This window comes from Apus apus, chromosome 7, assembly GCF_020740795.1.
Source record: "Apus apus isolate bApuApu2 chromosome 7, bApuApu2.pri.cur, whole genome shotgun sequence".
NCBI lineage: Eukaryota > Metazoa > Chordata > Aves > Apodiformes > Apodidae > Apus > Apus apus.
The window spans coordinates 5,912,763-5,930,073 of NC_067288.1; the positions used below are offsets into that span (position 1 = coordinate 5,912,763).

Here is a 17,311-nt window from a genome sequence, read left to right on the forward strand (position 1 = left end):
TAGTAGGTGAAGTTGGAATGAAGATTGAAAAAATTCAAGAAAAATTTGAATTTGTAGACACAGGGATAAACAGTGGTATTTGCTGTCATGCCTTTATAAGGAAAGTATGAAGAGTAAGGACTTTAGCCTGTGCTTAACTCTTTAAAAAAAAAACAAACAAACAACAAAACACAAAAATAACACCCAAGAAAAAACCACATGATTTATGTGTTTTGTTGTTATGAAGTACTCTTTTATGGATTAGAGAGAAAAAAGCTTTCTAGCTGCTAGCTAAAAAAAAAATAATAATAATAAAAAAAAATAAAGTAATGTGGGGGTTTGGGCCACGTGTGTTCATTTCCTCTTTTGTATGTTTGCCCTGGAGTCTATGTAGCCTAATGTGATGTCTCTTATAGAACCAGTAACACAGGTGGCATGTGAATAGGGCATTACTCCGGCTATTGGAATAGAAACCTTCCCTCAGTAAGATTTGACATGCTGGAGGGAAGGGCTGCCATCCTGAGAGAACTTGACAGTCTTCAGAAGTGGGCTCATGCAAACTGCGTGAAGTTCAACAAGGCCAAGTCAAGGTCCTGCACCTGAGTGGGGGCAATCCCAAGCACAAATACAGGCTGGGTGGAGAATGGATCGAAAACAGTATGGAGGTGAAGGACTTGGGAGTGATGGTGGATGGGACGCTCATCATGAGCCAGCAATGTGTGCTTGCAGCCCAGAAAGCCAACTGTGTCCTGGGCTGCATCAAAAGAATTGTGGCCAGCAAGGCCAGGGAGGTGATTCTCCTCCTTTACTTGGCCCTTGTGAGACTCCACCTGGAGTACTGTGTCCAATTCTGGAGCCCCCAACATAAGAAGGGCATGGAGCTCTCAGAGAAAGTCCAGAGAAGGGCCACAAAGATGATCAGAGGGCTGGAGCATCTCTCCTACAAGGATAGGCTGAGAGTTAGGGCTGTTCAGCCTGGAGAAGAGAAGGCTCCAGGGAGACTTCGTATCAGCGTTCCAGTGCCTGAAGGGGGCCTACAGCAAAGCTGGGGAGGGACTTTTTGCAAGGGCTTGTAGTGAGAGGAAAGAGGTAATGGATCAAAACTGGAAGAGGGGAGAGTTAGGCTAGACACTAGGAAATTCTTTAGTGTGAGAGTGGTGAGGCAGTGGAACAGGCTGCCTAGGGAAGTTATGGAAGCTCCATCCCTGGAAGTGTTCAAGGGCAGGTTGAATGAGGCTCTGAGCAACCTGGTCTAGTGGGAGGTGTCCTTGCCCATGCAGGGGTGTTGGAACTAGATGTTCTTTAAGGTCCCTTCTAATTCAAACCATTATATGATTATCAATTATTTGGTATTAAAATGCTTTTGACCTCATAGGTCAATATCCATCATGTGTATGGTGAAATGATTGATTCTAAGTAGATGTTAACAAAACCTGCTAAAGAGGAAGGCCATGTGTATTTGTCTTCCCTACCATGCACAACGGAAGTCTTAAAATTCAGTCCAGTGTTAAGTCTTGTTCCGTTTTCTGTTGATGCTCTCTGGTGCTTCTGGATTTTTCTTGGCCCCAGCAGGTGTGGCAGTTGGCCTAGTAAATTCAATAACTTTGATAGCAAATGTGAGTGCGTTACAAGGATTGCTCTTTGCTTATGTGAATTATATGACCAGGAAATTGATTTGCATTTAACATTCACTTTTTAAGGATGATCTGGCTTTTATCATTTTCTAAACTTATTTTGACTACAGAAGATTGTAACTTAGTGAGTATCTTACTGTGTAGGTCCAGCTATTCAAGTGAATAGTTATTTCCAGCAAGAGTTTCCCAGTCTGCCGGCAGCTGGGGATCAGGAAAAGTCAGGCAAAGAAAAAGATGCACCTGAAGAGCTCCATGGATCAGGACCCAGCTTGAGACCACAAAGTAAGTATATACTACAAATGTTTTTGAAATTGTATGGGTTTGTGTGGAACTTGTTTATTGCAAGATTACTTGTACCCCATACAAAATAAACTGATTAGTTGATATTTTTAATCAACACACTCCTATACTGAACCAACAGTATAGGGGCTTTCAGCTGCTGTACTGTGTTCCTGGTGTGTGGAAAACAGGGTATTTAATCCTATCCTTCAGCTCACTTTCCATTTCCCCAATCTAGTCAGTTCTCCACTTGTGCTCTGAGGAACACTTGTTAGTTACACAATACTGGAATTTTCTTACTTCCAGCTGAAAGATGTCACAGCAGCTAAAATGCATAAAGAAATGCCCTGATATTAACTAATTATATAAATAATTATGGTTGTCCCCAAACGTTCAGTACTGGTAAGAGAGTAGCCTGAAAAATCCTGAGTAGGAAGTGTAATCTACAGGATACCAAAAGAGTGGACTTGTGATGTGAAAGTTGAGGCATCTTTAGCTCTTGGCTGTGGTGCTCTGACTTATCTGTGGGGGATTAGATGTGGTGAAAACAACCATAACAGTGCTGGTTTTACATGTCCCAGCAGAGAAATGTGTGTCGCTTCCAAAGATACTTTTAATGAGGCATTTGGGATTGTGCCTGTTACCAGTGAAAAACAGGATCCCCTCTTCAAAAATTTGTTTTCATGAGGTTTGATGAACTCTAGGGATTCTCTCCTGCAGTGTAGGTGGGCCCTGCCTTGTGGCAGTGGTGGACAAAGTGAGCCCAGCTGTTAGAAAACTTGGGCTCTCAGGGAATTCTTTAGTCCTTTCTGTGTTACAGGCCTTAGTTTTCCTTAATTTGTTTCAGTCAAGTCCTCCAGACTGAGGCCATGTGCTTGTTCAGGTCCTTAGTTGATTTTAATGTAAAGAATAAGTTTTCAGTAAATTGTAGAGGTGTCCAACGCCAGCAGGAGAACAGCTATGTAGGTCTGTTCCAGCCTCCTGCAGGCAGTTGCAGTTTTGGTCAGTACTGTACGTGCTATATTGAGCCCTTCTTTTGGGTCTGACAGCAGAAAGCTAAACAAACTTAGTGAGTACTGCCCCTTTAGCAGCTGTGCTTCCCAGCAGACATGAGTGGAAGTGTAATGGATATCTACGAGCATAATTTGATCCTGCTTTAAGGGTTTGTACCCCTAAAAGAGCATTATTCACAGTGTGGGTCTGTGAATTGTTGTTGGTCCCCATGGATCTGAGCAGTGCTGCTAAGTTTAGTAATTTTTTTTGTCCTAACCCATGCTTTGCAGGCAGAAACTCCTAAAAGAGGGAGCTGCTTGGCCCAAGTGATAGGTCATGGAACTCCCTTACTTTCCATGGACTTTCTTAGACATCTTTATCTGATAGAGGCACAAGCCAGACTCTGGATACCTGTCGTCACTTTAAAATGTAATGCACAGATAAATGTCGTTTTGAGCTGCTGGCAAGTTTCATGGTAGGTCTTTGCTGGTTAAGAATCTTGATCGGTCCCTTGGCAGCATCTTCACACTGAGTCAACAGTGTCCCACTTACCACAGATAAAGCTGTTTTCTTTCTTGTGCTATTATCACTGTCCTTCCTAAATTGGGTTGTGTTTTGATAGGTAGAGTAGGACAACTAGAGCAGTCTATAAATTAAACTCCTACCCTTCAGGAGTGCAGCTGGATGTAGGGCTGAAGAGGATTAGAGAACAGCTCCTGTTTCTTCAAGTGGCCATTGCTTGTTTCAGTACCACATATGAACATTTGTTTGCAGAGATCACTGTGCTCCTGAAAACTGGGTAGGAAGAATGTGTTTTTCATCCTGCCTGTCTAAATCTGTAATATAAAGTCTGTTCCTGTTTTTTCTCGTACTGATTCTGTCCATGCAGATGCTACTAGCTGGAGAGAAGGTGGTAATAAGAGCAACTTGCCTGGTTCTCCAGCTGATCAAGAAGCTAAGGCTCTTGGGCAGGAAAATGGCAATGCTACACCAGCAGAACAAAATGATGGCCAGAAGGCAGCAGAGAAGAGGGATGTGCGTTTACCACAGGTCCCTCAGCCCAAGCTGAATGGCCAGCAGCAACCACCTATCTCATCTCAGTACAGGGCAATGATGCCACCTTATGTAAGTGATGGTTACATGAAAAGTTTTTAAGCAGCAGGGATCGATTATTGGCTGTCAATTAGTGGGATTTCCTTATACCCCTTGCTCCCTCCATAGAACACTTAGCAGCTCTGCTAGAATGGTGAGATCACAACCAAGTCCTCAAAATAATGTGGCAACCTGTTGCTGCTGCTGCTACACTGAGTTTCAACTTGTCGAGAGTTAATGATTAACGCCTGTAATTGGTCCACCCAGGTGGCTTAATGTCACCTGCTTGGCATTAAACAGCAAGCTGTCTTGAGTGAAAAGTATGCCTTATTCCATTATGATTCCTTTGATTATGTCAGTATGCTTAATCCAATCCAGTAACTTTTTAACAAATCTCTCCTCTTTTTAAACCTTTCTTAGATGTTTAATCAGTACCCTAGAATGGCATATCCTCCTTCTATACAAGGTCCAACAAGGTTTCCCAATTCTGAGCCTAGCAGGTAAGAAACTTTGAGTGTTACTTTTGTGGGGTATGAACTTGTGAGTCAATGAGGAGGAAAAATAGAAAAGAAAATTTGCACTGTGTACCTTGATTATGATCCTACATGACATAAGAACTGGCAGTGGTTAGTCTCACAAGTTTGGCTTGTGTGGCACAGTGCCATTGAGTGGTTTGTGTTTGACAACTGCAAAACCTGGGGGATTTCTGCACGTTACAGGGGTTTTGATTGGAAGGAGCAGGAGTCTCTTATGAACAACTTTCAAAGTTCAGGTAGTATTTTGTCTGTAAAAGGACTCTTTAATTGTTATAATGGAAGTAGTTAATTCCTGGTTCCCAGCTCCTCTCCAATTCCAGGAGAACTGTAGTGCATTATAAAATTGGCTTTCCTCCTTTATATGCATTTCTCCATAGTTGAGGGTGGCTGTGCAATGCATAAGGAAATAGGAGATGCTGTAGGATACAAACTTTTGACAGGTAATTGGGATCAGCAAGAGGGCAGAAAGTGTGAGAGTGGTGTCTGGGAGAACTTGAGTGTTCAAGCAGGGAGAAGGTACAGAACCTTTGACGGTGGCAAAGCATGAGAAGTTTAAAGAAACATTTCTGAGGTGGATAAATTGGTGATAAACAGGATCCCAAATCTGTGTGGGGTATTGTTTGAAAGCTGCAGGGCCTGTGGTTCTCTACTGTTGACTGATGTTTGGCTTGTTTGTGAAGTGTACAAGCAAGGCTGTAGGGTCTAATCTTTCTCTTCCGTAAAGAACTACCTGCTGGTGTATCAGTAATTACTTGAACTACAGTAGTCACAGATGTGGATGATAGTTCTTATTTCTGCTGTATTTGAGGGAACAGTACTGTGGGCTTCAAATAGTTGTCATACAAGATGACCTTTTATCTAATAATTTATCTGGATAAATAGTGACAGTGGGTTTTGTTTCTCTTGTTCCAGAGGGCCAAGGGGAAGAGGACCACCTTCGTGGTGTTCAGAACCTATTGAGCGCCCATCTATTCTTAGTGCTAGTGAACTTAAAGAACTTGATAAATTTGATAATCTAGATGCTGAGGCTGATGAAGGCTGGGCAGGTAAGAACATCAAAGTAATGGTTTCTGTTATTTGTGCATTGAATCTTTCTGAAAGGTTAATTGACTTTTTGCTTATGTATCAGGTGCTCAGAGTGAAGTGGATTACACCGAGCAGTTGAACTTCAGTGATGATGATGAGCAAGGAAGTAGTCAAAAGGAGAAGGAAAGTGGGTGAGTTGCTGTTGCCAGTTGGGTGTGAATGCTCTTAACTAGCTTAGCTTATGGGAAGGTTGAATAGAGTGAGTTAAGTACTCATTTTAGTAATTTAATACTGTATTAAATTGTGTAGCTGTCTGCGGACTCCAGTCAGCTGGGCATGTAATAGAAATGATCCTTGCTGTGAGGAAATTTCACTCTTGATAAGAAATGTTGAGGATAGAAGATAAATCACCAAACACCTGTGTGGAGTATACCTTCCATTTTTTTCATTTCTTTGCATATAGTGATGAACAAACACCATCAAAAGATTCCCAGAGTACTGATGGCCAGAAAGAAGCTGAAGAACAGACAAATGCTAAGTCCACTACCCAGGTTTCCGCAGCAGCCAGTAAAGGGTCTTACGGCAAAGGCTCTCAGCTTGATCAGGTTTGTGTGTTTTTCTCTTCAGCTCTTCTGGCAACAGCCTGGTCATGAGAGGTCTGACTTGCATGTCTTTCTAAACTGTTGGGTCAATTAAGGTTGTGAACATCAGTTAAACCATTAGCTACTGCATATCTGAGCTGTGGTGACTGACTGGGTGCTGCTTAGTCAACTTAACTCCTTCGGGTCACAAAATAAATATAGCATGTTTTTATCTAGTGTGTTCTAATCCACAGTTGTGAGGGAGTGAGGTCTCTTGTGTCAGTTACTGTGACTCAGCTGACAAACTTTGACTCAAGACTCTTGTCTGTCCATCCCTGTCACAGTGGATAAAGCTGTTTTGGTGTCCATCATGTTTTATAGTGGCAGAGTGTAGATGGTGCCGAGTTGGCCCACATATTTTTCCTGGGTTTAAGGGGATTTTTAGTATTGTGACACAGTTTCTTCAGTGCAGTTTAGCAGTTATCTGTCAGCTCACTTATGATGATCTCAGAGTTTATACAGACCATCTCTCAGTACTTAAAGTGGAGATAGTCTTGCCTTCATTTTGCATGGAAATGTGCATAATAGGCAGATTGTTCACTTGGTGTAGTATCCTAATACAGTAGTAAACTGTAGATCAAAAAAATTTTCAGCTTGACTGTTATGAGCTTGCTTAACCCTGGAACTGTGTTTAATCCCATAGGATCGTGGTCCAGCACAGCCTTCTATACATGAAAGAGGTGGCCCTGCTCTTCATCCAAAATCTCTTCTACCACCAGTAAGAAAGATGAGATTTGTGCTTGTTTCCTGGATTTAAATTGTTTAATGCTGTGGTAAAGGGATTTAGACTAAGAAAAGTAAAAATATGCTTCACATAGGGATAAGCTGTTAACAAGTAAAATTGTCATGGTGCCTGGGGCCAGTAATACTGAGACTCCCAACGCAGCCATGCTGCTAATTGTGTAAAGCAGCCCCATCTTGTAAGTGGCATATGACATGCATGAGAACTTCAGGATCTTTCAAGTGTCCAGCCCCATTGGGGAACTAGAGAAGACAGGAACATGGGAACGGTGTTGGAGGGCTGGCTCCCAAGGTAGGCAGGGAGGTGAAGTCCCAAATGAATTGTGTATGTAGTAGCTTCCTAGCAGTTTTCAACAGTCCTTATTAAAATCTCTGTTATCTTGAGCTACTTTGAATATCTTGGGCTCCTTTGGGAACTTCAGTCTGAGATCTGCCCTGAGTCTCTGTGATTTAGAGCAGCCCGTAACAAAATCTAAAATTTATTTGTCATCTTTGCTGTCACTTTGCTTTGGTGATGGGAGGAGTGACATGAGCCCAGCTGAATCTTTTCCTCTCCTTTCTGAGCTCAGATTGCATGAGTCTGAACTGGAGCAGGAAGGTGAGGGCTTGCTTCTTCTTCTGAATCTTGGTTTTTTATAAAGGTTCTCTACAAATACAGGTGTTGACAAGTAGTTAAAATGTAGTGTTTCAGCTGGCTGTTTATGTAATACATGTTCAACTTGACTGAATTGGTTTTAATATTGCAGCACCCTCCTCCCCCTGATCGCCAGCTAGGACCTGGAAGGCAAGGACCCTTTCCCCCTAAACCAGTGCCAGATGAAGATGAAATCTGGAAACAGAGAAGAAGACAGCAGTCAGAGATCTCTGCTGCAGTTGAGCGAGCCCGTAAGCGGCGAGAAGAGGAAGAAAGAAGGATGGAAGAACAGCGAAAAGCAGCTTGTGCTGAAAAGCTCAAACGGTTAAATGAGAAATTTGGCTGTGTGACAAAACCCTCCCGGGAAGACCCTCTGAAAGAGAGAGAGAGGGAGAGGGAAAGGGAGAGAGAGCGGGAAAGGGAAAGAGAAAGGGAACGGGAGAGGGAAAAAGAGAGGGAGCGGGAGAGAGAGCGAGAAAGAGAAAAAGAGAGGGAGAAGGAAAAGGAAAAAGAGAGGGAAAGGGAGAAGGAAAAGGAAAAAGAAGAAAAAGAAGAACTGGAGAAGGCAAAAGAGCAAGAAAGGGAGAAAGAGAAAGAAAAGGAGATGGATAAGGAAGAGAAAGAAAATGAGAAAGAGAAACAAGAGGAGAAACCAGCACATGAGGTTCCTGAACCTGTAGAACCTGTGGCAACGCCTGTAGTAGAAAAACAAGAAAGTGAAACCAGGAATAACAAGGAAGAAAAAGGTATGTGTGCTTGCACGCAAGTAGGAGCTGTTGGTCTCAAAGCTGAGCCACAGAGTGTAATTGCAATCAGAGTCTAATTTGCATACCTAATTAACCTAGTGCACCTAGACCATTTATTTTCCTGGCATATTATAGCTGCTAACTGTCCTTTGAGCTAGGCCTGTTTGCCCAGCTCATTAAAACAATAAAGAAAAAATTGGGTTCTGTAATTTAGGCTGGACTTTGAAGAATACTAAAAAAAAAGCAGGCTTTCTTTCCTTGCTAAAAGAGGGTCAGCAGCTCATGTTGCTAAAAAGCAATGCAAGTTATTTCAATTATTCTATTCTTTCAGCAAACCTAGAGAAGTAGACACAAAGAGCACATATTTAAACTTGGTGCATTTTTTGTAGTGGAACATGAATGCCACGGGGGAACTGTTAGACTATGCTTAATAAAGTTGTGTTGTTCTTTAAATGGCTAAAAATTATTGTAAAACCAAACCTTGGCTTATGAAAAGGTTGGTTCAAATGTAATGTGGTAGCATTGGCACAGCACTTCTTAAATCACATAATAGTTGCAAACAAAATGCCAGTGGTTGTTTACCAGGTGCATTTGAGTTTAAAAGGGACACAGAATAACAACAGTTGATCTGTTTTGAGGGATTGTCTTTAACCTTTTTTGTCTTTGTTTTGTGTACTAAGAGTGTGTGGTTAGAGAAGGCATACTGTTTTCAGTTTAGAACAACATAATTCATCTCACATTCTGCTGAAACTGTCAAATTTTAAGAAGATTCCCACCCTTTTATTTTCCAGAAGATCAAGCAGTCTTTACCCGACAAGATAGTGGTCGGAATGAGAAAGAAATTTCACAGGTGACTCATGAGAGTGAGCCAGATTCAGGATCTCAGCCTCGTCCTGCTGTTTCCTCAGGCTATTCTAAACAGTTCCAGAAGTCATTACCACCAAGATTCCAGAGGCAGCAGGTAACTAACCAGTTCATTAAAAAAAGGGAATCTCATTAAAATAATGTTATCTTTTGCCTCATTCTGCTTAAGAATGTGACCATAGGAGTTTCAAAAAGCCTAAACCATTTAGCTTCCAGCCTCTGTAATGTCTATGGTATTGGTAGGAATTGCTTTGCACGAAGCACTTCTTATGACCTGCAAAGTCTGTAAGTGAGCAGAAGGCAAGAGAAGCTTTTAATAACAGCTGGATTTGCATCAGTTTCTGGAATTAGGGCATTGCCCCCTGGTTGCCTGTGGAACCTGGGGTCTGATCATTGTTTCTGCAGCTTTTCCTTAAAGGGTGTGACACTCACAAGTGTGTTTTGGACTTGGGTCCTGTGGTCTGAAGAGCACGTAGCGTTAATGACATGTATGAAGTAGAGGTTGTTCTGTGTCTCAGACAAACACAGCGAAACTGTAGTAGTTTTAAATTGTCCGGTCTGGTTTTCTCCCTTTCTTCCTGATGCATCCTGTTGCATGTTTGTGATGAACTCTGAGAATGATTAGTGTCTTGGAGATAACTGTACTTGTTGTTTCCAAGGGTTATTTGAATTCTGCTCAAGTCTTCATCTTAAAAAAAGTCTTATAATAGTGTTCTCTGTTCTGCAGGAGCAAATGAAACAGCAGCAGTGGCAGCAACAACAGCAAGGTGTCCTTCCACAGTCTGCTCCCTCACAGCCTTCTAGTGGTCCTGTCCCACCTCCCCAGCATAGACCACTTTACCAGCCCATGCAACCACATCCTCAGCATTTAGCTTCAATGGGATTTGATCCACGGTGGCTTATGATGCAGTCTTACATGGACCCACGAATGATGTCAGGAAGACCTGCAATGGACATGCCTCCTATTCATCCAGGTAAAATCTCGTAGCATTTGCTGACTGTTGAACTTCTGTAGTTTTGAATAGAAATCTTTCCCTAATGTTATATATAGTAGCAGCAAACAGATGTTTTTTTAAAAAAGAAAGTGCATTATTTCATTGTTAGATACAAAGTACATTTTAGCAATAGGGAGAAAAATTAGTCATTCATCAGTGTATAACTTGGCCATAAAGTAAAATCACAGCTTTCACATTGGTGGCATGTTTGTGACAGTTAAGGGTGTGTTAATATGAGGCAGCTATATTAACATACTAACTCTGAGACAGTGAATAGATACTTGGTTTCGGCAGTGGGAGGTACAGGAGAAGGGAGATGGAAGGAGAGAGAATAGCATTCTTCGGTACCTCCTGACAGGTTTTGTGAGTCTTGAGATAGGTTTCTTCGCTAATACTTGTTTCAATTGTTGAATTTGTTTCTGTCACAGGGATTATGCCTCCCAAACCGCTGATGAGAAGAGACCAGATGGAGGGGTCAGCAGCTAGTTCAGATTCATTTGAACATATAGCTCGCTCAGCAAGAGAGCACACTGTTCCTTTGTCAGAGCCCCGCATGATGTGGGGGTCAGACCCGTACCCTCATGCAGAACCTCAGCAATCCAGTACTCCTCCCAAAGTGTTAGAAGAGCCTGATGATTTGAGGTAAGACTGAGTTCTCTATTGGTGCATGTCACTTTTCCAAGCCATTCATACACACTTGGTTGTATCTTACGTTGCAAAACACTGTTTAAACTGACTGAGTTATAGCTGCTCTTCACACAAAGCTTTAAAAGGAATTGTGATTGGGGGATGCTGTGTACTTGGTGTTGTATGAAACAAAGGACATGGCTGCTCTGTATGTAGTAGGGTGTAGACAGACAATTTAGGATCCTTAACCTGATTTGATGAATGGTGTTGCCATAATATTTTGAATTTTCAGTTTTGTAGAACACTCCTACAGTGTTGCCCTGATCTCCATCTTCCCCATATCAGGGAACTTCTGATGTGTGTTAGTTTCAAAAGTAGTATATTAAGTATGAGTAGTATAAAGCAAGACAGTCACTTTTGACTGTTGCTGTATGAGGAATGGTCAGGAAAGCTGCCTTTACATCTTAAAAGTACCCCCAAAATTTTTTGCAGTTCTGCTGTCTGGGTAATACCAGCATGCCAACTTGGGGACTCTGTTTAAAATTGCATGTGTAGCCATTAACAATAAAAGATTATTTTAGCTACATCTGACACAGAAGTCTTAATCAGGATAAAAACTGACCCCTGCATCTAGCAGCCAGTGTGAAAATTAACACCTGTTATTTCCTAGAGTTTACATTAATCCTTCATAGAAATTGAAAATTATTTAAGTAAATATTTGAGTAAACTTTTTCCCCCACTCTAACGTTCTTAATGGTTTGCTGCTCAGGTCTGAGGCACGCCTGGAGCAAGAAAGAATTGCTGTCCCTGCCACTGCTTATCCTGTAGAACACAACCAGTTGGACTCTCATCCAAAGACAGACTTTTTCAGAGAATCGGGAGAGGTGGAGGTACAGAAGTTCCCAAGCAGGCCTTTGGAAGATGTACAACCTCTCCAAACTGACACACCGAAGACAGCAGTTAATTTTGAGGGAGTGAAAGAGAAAGTTACACATAGCTCTCCAGAAGAATTGGTGCCTGTGGGGGAAAGTCACTCTTCTTCGCTAAAGAGAAGCATTTCCCATGGTTCAAGTCACTCTCTAAAATCAGAAGATCAGAGGAATGAGACAGCAACAAATATCACTAAATTAAATAACAGGCCTATTGAGACAAAGGAGCCAATTGAGAGACTTGAGATTAAGCCAAAAAAAGAAATTTTGATAAATAATAGAACATCAGAAGGACCAAAACCTGAAAAAACTTTCAAACCTAAGTCTGAAACAAGATGGGGTCCTAGGCCAGGTTATGGCAGGAGAGATGAAGGCAGTGATAGACCAGTAAGAAGATCAGGTCCTATTAAAAAACCTGTGCTTAGAGATATGAAGGAAGAGCGTGAGCAGAGAGAAGAGCGTGAGCAGAAGAAGGAGAAAGATGGAGAAAAGGCAGCTAGTGAAAAACCTAGCAAGTCTGAAAAAAGTGACAAAAAAGAAGCACCTCAAGTGCCACTGCCTCAGGCTGAGCCAGACACATCTGCCTCCACCACTGCTCCTCTGGCCAAGAAGATTACCCAGGAAGCTGCGCCAACACCAGCAAGCCAGGAGAGCAGTCAAACCGAGACCACAGCTAAAGCTGCAGTTCAACCACCCACCCCTCCAGTCCAGCAGCAGCTACCAGCTGCCCAACCTGCTGCTCCACCACTGCCCCCTGCAGTGCAGCAGCTGCCCCCTGCAGTGCAGCAGCAGCCACCTGCTCAACCAGCAGCACAGCAACAGCCCACCACTGCAGGGAAGGAAGAAAAGCAGACTGAGAAGGTAGTTAACAAGGAGGTTGTAGAGAAACTGCGCTTAGAAACCAGACCTGTGAAAAGAGAGCCTGGCTTACCACCTAGGACATACTGGAAAGAGGCTAGGGATAGAGACTGGTTCCCAGATCAGGGATACAGAGGCAGAGGTCGTGGGGAGTACTATTCTAGAGGTCGTAGCTACAGGGGCTCATATGGAGGACGTGGTCGGGGCAGTAGAGGCCACAATAGAGAGTATCCACACTACAGAGATCCTAAGCCTAGATCAGACCACGTGCCTTCAGGGCCTGTTAGGCAAAGAGAAGAGAGTGAAACTCGCAGTGAGAGTTCAGACTTTGAAGTAATTCCGAAGCGGCGGCGGCAGCACGGTTCAGAGACGGATTCTGACAGCGAGGTTCATGAAAGCGCAAGTGACACTCTGCTTTCAGACAAAGACAGTCTAATCAAAGGGAAACACCCAAAAAGAGAGGAGAGAGCTGATAGCAAGAAGCCTCCAAAGCCCCTGTCCTTCAAACCTGAAAACAGTATCAGAGTAGACAACAGGTCCCTGGAAAAAACATACATAAGAGATGATGAGAACAAACCCAAACCAGGGTTTCTTCCTAAAGGAGAACCTTCTAGACGAGGCAGAGGTGGAATGTATAGGCGTGGTGGCAGGGATCCTGGTGGGCGTCCTCCACGCCCATCCACAATAAGGAGACCAGCCTACAGAGACAATCAGTGGAACCCTAGACAAACAGAGATCATTAAACCAGAAGATGGGGAGCCTCCAAGAAGAAATGAACATTATGGTCCTATACCAGTTGATAAAAGACCTCCAAAATTTGAGAGAAAGTTTGATCCAAATAGAGAGAGGCCACGAAGACAAAGGCCTGCTCGACCTCCAAGGCAAGATAAACCACCACGCTTTAGGCGCCTGAAAGAGAGAGAGGCCGCATCAAAGATAAATGAGACAGTAACCAGCTCATCCACAACTGCCACAGTTAGTAATGTAGTTAATGAGCCCTCCAACACTGCTTTGGATGTGTCAGGAAGTAAGACACCAGACTTGTCCAACCAGAACTCTTCAGACCAGGCAAATGAAGAGTGGGAAACAGCCTCAGAAAGCAGTGACTTCAATGAGAGGCGGGAGAGGGATGAGAAGAAAACAACAGATGTAGCAGCACAGGTGGCAGTGAAGGCAGGAGAAAACGCTGGAGCTCCAAAAAGGGAAATAGCCAAGAGAAGTTTCTCCAGTCAGCGGCCTGGAATAGACCGTCAAAACCGACGTGGCAACAATGGGCCAGCTAAACCAGGGAGGAACTTCTCGGGACCTAGGAGTGAAAGACGGAGCGGTCCTCCCTCCAGAAGTGGAAAAAGAGGGTGAGTATCAGCTTCTGTTACAAAGCACAAATGAGCATGGTCTTTTGTTGTCCTTTTGTGGTTCAAAATCACAAGTAGTTATTTTAGATTTGTAGAATAGTAGAAAAGAGAGAGTATAAGACAAACCATGTGTGGCTCTGTACTGTCTTATTTTTCTGTTTCTATGCAGAGACTTGAAACAGCTTCTCATTGAGGAGCTGAAAGTGAAAGTCTGGAGCCTACTAAGTTGCACAGTAGACACTTATAGGCCTTTAATGGGATGTGCACTAGATTGTTAGCTCCTTTCTTATTCTCTGTGTTCTCTGTGGCTGGTCATTAATTTTTTTCAAACTTTTTCTAATACAGACCATTTGAAGAGCAGACAGCAACTGTGCCTAGTGTTGATCCCACCAACAGCAACTCTTTACATCAGGAGGATGGAGGTGTTACTGCTGCAGGACAAAAGAGCACCAAGGATGCAAGTGGCAAAAAGAGAGAAGAACCTAAGGCTGGTCCAAAAAAGCCTAAGGAAAAAGTGGATGCCTTGTCTCAATTTGATCTTAATAATTACGCAAGTATGTATAGATAATATGCTAACAAGAATTGAAATCCTGCTAGCTTTGTTGCATATTGAGCTAGATGTTTGAAAACCTATAAAAAAGGAGAGGTGATTTTTTTTTTAAACACCAGAATAATTGTGTACTTGAATATTGCTACCTTTGTCATATCTAATAAACAATGTGTGTCTCTAAAAGGTGACAAATCTCATTGTGTATTTTTATGTATAGATAAGAGCAATTTTGTTCTGTCATCTGACCTAAACTCTGTCATTCAGACCATTTTTCACACTCATAATTGGCTTACCCTCCATAAACAAAGGCAGTGGCTGTCACTGATAAGCTCACAGCTAATATCCAGGAAGGCTGTTCATTATTCATCATTATGTTTTAGTTCTTATTTCCTGGAGAGTCTGGTACAGGAACCTCCTAATTTCAGTTCTTAAAGGTTAATTCCCTGTCTTGAAACTCAACAGCAAAGCCCTTGGCAAGCAGAAGCTTACCTTTAATCAGGGCCACCATCTCTGTCAGTGGGGAAATAGCTTCCACTCTACAGCAGATGCTGGCTTGGTGCGCTGCATCTGAAGCTGTTAAAACAGCAGCATCTATACCTTTCCTTTTTCTATAGGTGTTGTGATCATTGATGATCACCCTGAGGTGACAGTAGTTGAAGACTCCCAATCTAACTTGAATGATGATGGTTTCACAGAAGTGGTGTCTAAGAAGCAGCAAAAACGCCTGCAAGACGAAGAGCGCAGAAAGAAGGAAGAACAAACAGTGCAGGTACAGGACCAGCATTTACTGGGAAAGAACTCCTTGCAGTACTGGGAATGTTGTGGAATGTGCAGAATCTTCCTTCCGAAGAACCTGTGTTTTCACCTTATAAACGTAACTAGATAATTATATTAATAGTACATTGTTAGAATTAGTAAATTAAATTACTTTTCACTTAGTCATCTTAAGATTCTGTACTTCTTGACTGAAACTAAAAGCACCATACTGTCATACAGATTTATACTATTGCTTGTATATCAGTTGATTCCAAGAGGAAAATGGGCAAGAAATTATTTTTTTCTGTGGTTAAATATGCCTAAAAAAACCCAACCTACTTTAAGAGAGGGTAAATCGGTTTGCTTTTTGTTGCTACACAATGTACAATTTGTACCCATACAGACTATCAGCTGTAAGGATAAAATTGGCTTCTGCTTACAGGTGTGGCCCAAAAAAGGATCAAGCGAGAAAGGCCGAGGTCAGAATTCCAAGCTCCCACCCAGGTTTGCCAAGAAGCAGCAACAAGCAGCAGCCGCAGCCGCACAACAGGCACAAGCTCAGGCACAGCCTCCGTGCACCACGCAGACACCAGGTCAGCCACCCACCTCTGTTCAGCCACAAAATCAAGCCTCGGGAGGGACAGCCAGCACAGAATACACAGTGTCAGGCAAAGTTCTGCAAAACACCCCAGCTCACAACGGTCTGGGAGCTGAACTGTGGGAAAACAAGGTGCCTTCTACAGCTGTTCTAAATGATCTCTCCAAAAAATGTAAGTGGTATCTTTTGGATTTGGGGTGGGCAGGCATTGTAGTTAGTTAGAGAATGCTGATTGTCAGCTCCCTGTTGATGTCTTCTACCCACAAATGTATTTTGCACGGGGAATAGAGGGCAGCAAGTGCAACATTGTAACCTGTGAATGCCTCTGCAAAGAGACTTTTGCAGTATGATGTTACTCAGTGTTTTATGTTCTTCATTCATTATGAATGAGCAGCTGTCACTCCGTTCAGGAATGTGTTTTGTTGGGCTTGGTCATGCTTCGAAACATGGCAGTTGCCCCAGTTGAAAGCAGCTAAATAGGTTGCATATTGTTAACCATTGAGTAGGTTAACAATTTCTTAACCAAAGCTTGTTTAACCAAGATGTCTATAATTTCTCAGTCAGCTGTTAACTTCAGTCGAATGCATTAGCAACCGTAGGGGTTTTTTAACTCTCTTTCCTTAATTATCAGTGGGACCCATCAGTCCACCTCAGCCACCTTCAGTCAGTGCTTGGAACAAGCCTTTGACATCTTTTGGTTCAGCTACATCTCCAGAGGTAAGAATGAAGGGAAGAAGAGTAGCAGAAGTAGTGGAAATTATGTGAATCTTACCTAAGTTGTATCTCATTAGAATCGGGTATGGTTTATCCATTTATTCAGATATGCACATACTTAATCTAGTATGGGATGTGGTTTAGTGGTGAACTTGACAGTGCTGGGTTAACGGTTGGACTTAATGATCTTAAAGGTCATGTCTAACCAAAACAATTCTTTGATTCTAGTATGTATAGATATCCATCAGGTTAGGAGGTAGGACAGAAACACAGGATGCTACTGTAGTGCTTTTATGTTTGGAGCGTGGAAAAAACGTTCTCAATAAAAACTCGGGCAATTCTGTTGAAAACAGTTCACTACATTTATGAAGTAAAAATACTGCCTAGTTTGCATGTGAACACTTGTGTACAGGTAAGTAATGTAGACAGAAACAGGATGTCTCCGAGGATCTAATGATTTTCATGTGCCTTCTTAAATCACAGAGGCAAAAAGCAGTATATGCTTTTTACCTATATTAGCTCAACTTACCCCATGGAATTTGCATAGCCCTACGTTTTACATTTAAATTCTTGTGTGTGTGTTTTCTTGGGCTTTTTTAATCTTGACTTTATTGTTTTAAACTGTAAGAACTTAACTCTTTTAAGAGACCATTTTAACTGCATAAGGAGATCTGGAAATGTTATTTTTTTTAATTTCTTAATTTCTTCTTTAACCCTCTTGAATTGAGAGGAGAAAATTGAGGAGAACACATTTGTCCCTCTCC

General features: G+C 42.3%; 1 protein-coding gene across 18 annotated transcripts in view; it reads left to right on the top strand.

Annotated features, from left to right (window-relative positions):
• The window catches only part of PRRC2C (proline rich coiled-coil 2C), a 70,902-nt gene that overhangs the window by 24,119 nt on the left and 29,472 nt on the right, over positions 1-17,311 (top strand). For 13 of the 18 annotated variants that reach the window (XM_051625664.1, XM_051625663.1, XM_051625677.1 and 10 more), the window contains 16 exons: positions 1,758-1,895; positions 3,760-4,010; positions 4,398-4,477; positions 5,426-5,559; positions 5,643-5,730; positions 6,003-6,144; positions 6,824-6,898; positions 7,668-8,301; positions 9,093-9,262; positions 9,893-10,139; positions 10,589-10,802; positions 11,557-13,929; positions 14,275-14,483; positions 15,094-15,248; positions 15,678-16,005; positions 16,465-16,550. In XM_051625664.1, coding sequence (XP_051481624.1) covers positions 1,758-1,895; positions 3,760-4,010; positions 4,398-4,477; positions 5,426-5,559; positions 5,643-5,730; positions 6,003-6,144; positions 6,824-6,898; positions 7,668-8,301; positions 9,093-9,262; positions 9,893-10,139; positions 10,589-10,802; positions 11,557-13,929; positions 14,275-14,483; positions 15,094-15,248; positions 15,678-16,005; positions 16,465-16,550 — 5,324 coding nt within the window. The remainder of the gene's footprint in view (positions 1-1,757; positions 1,896-3,759; positions 4,011-4,397; positions 4,478-5,425; positions 5,560-5,642; positions 5,731-6,002; positions 6,145-6,823; positions 6,899-7,667; positions 8,302-9,092; positions 9,263-9,892; positions 10,140-10,588; positions 10,803-11,556; positions 13,930-14,274; positions 14,484-15,093; positions 15,249-15,677; positions 16,006-16,464; positions 16,551-17,311) is intronic. The other 5 variants (XM_051625669.1, XM_051625681.1, XM_051625682.1 and 2 more) reach the window with 3 other exon arrangements.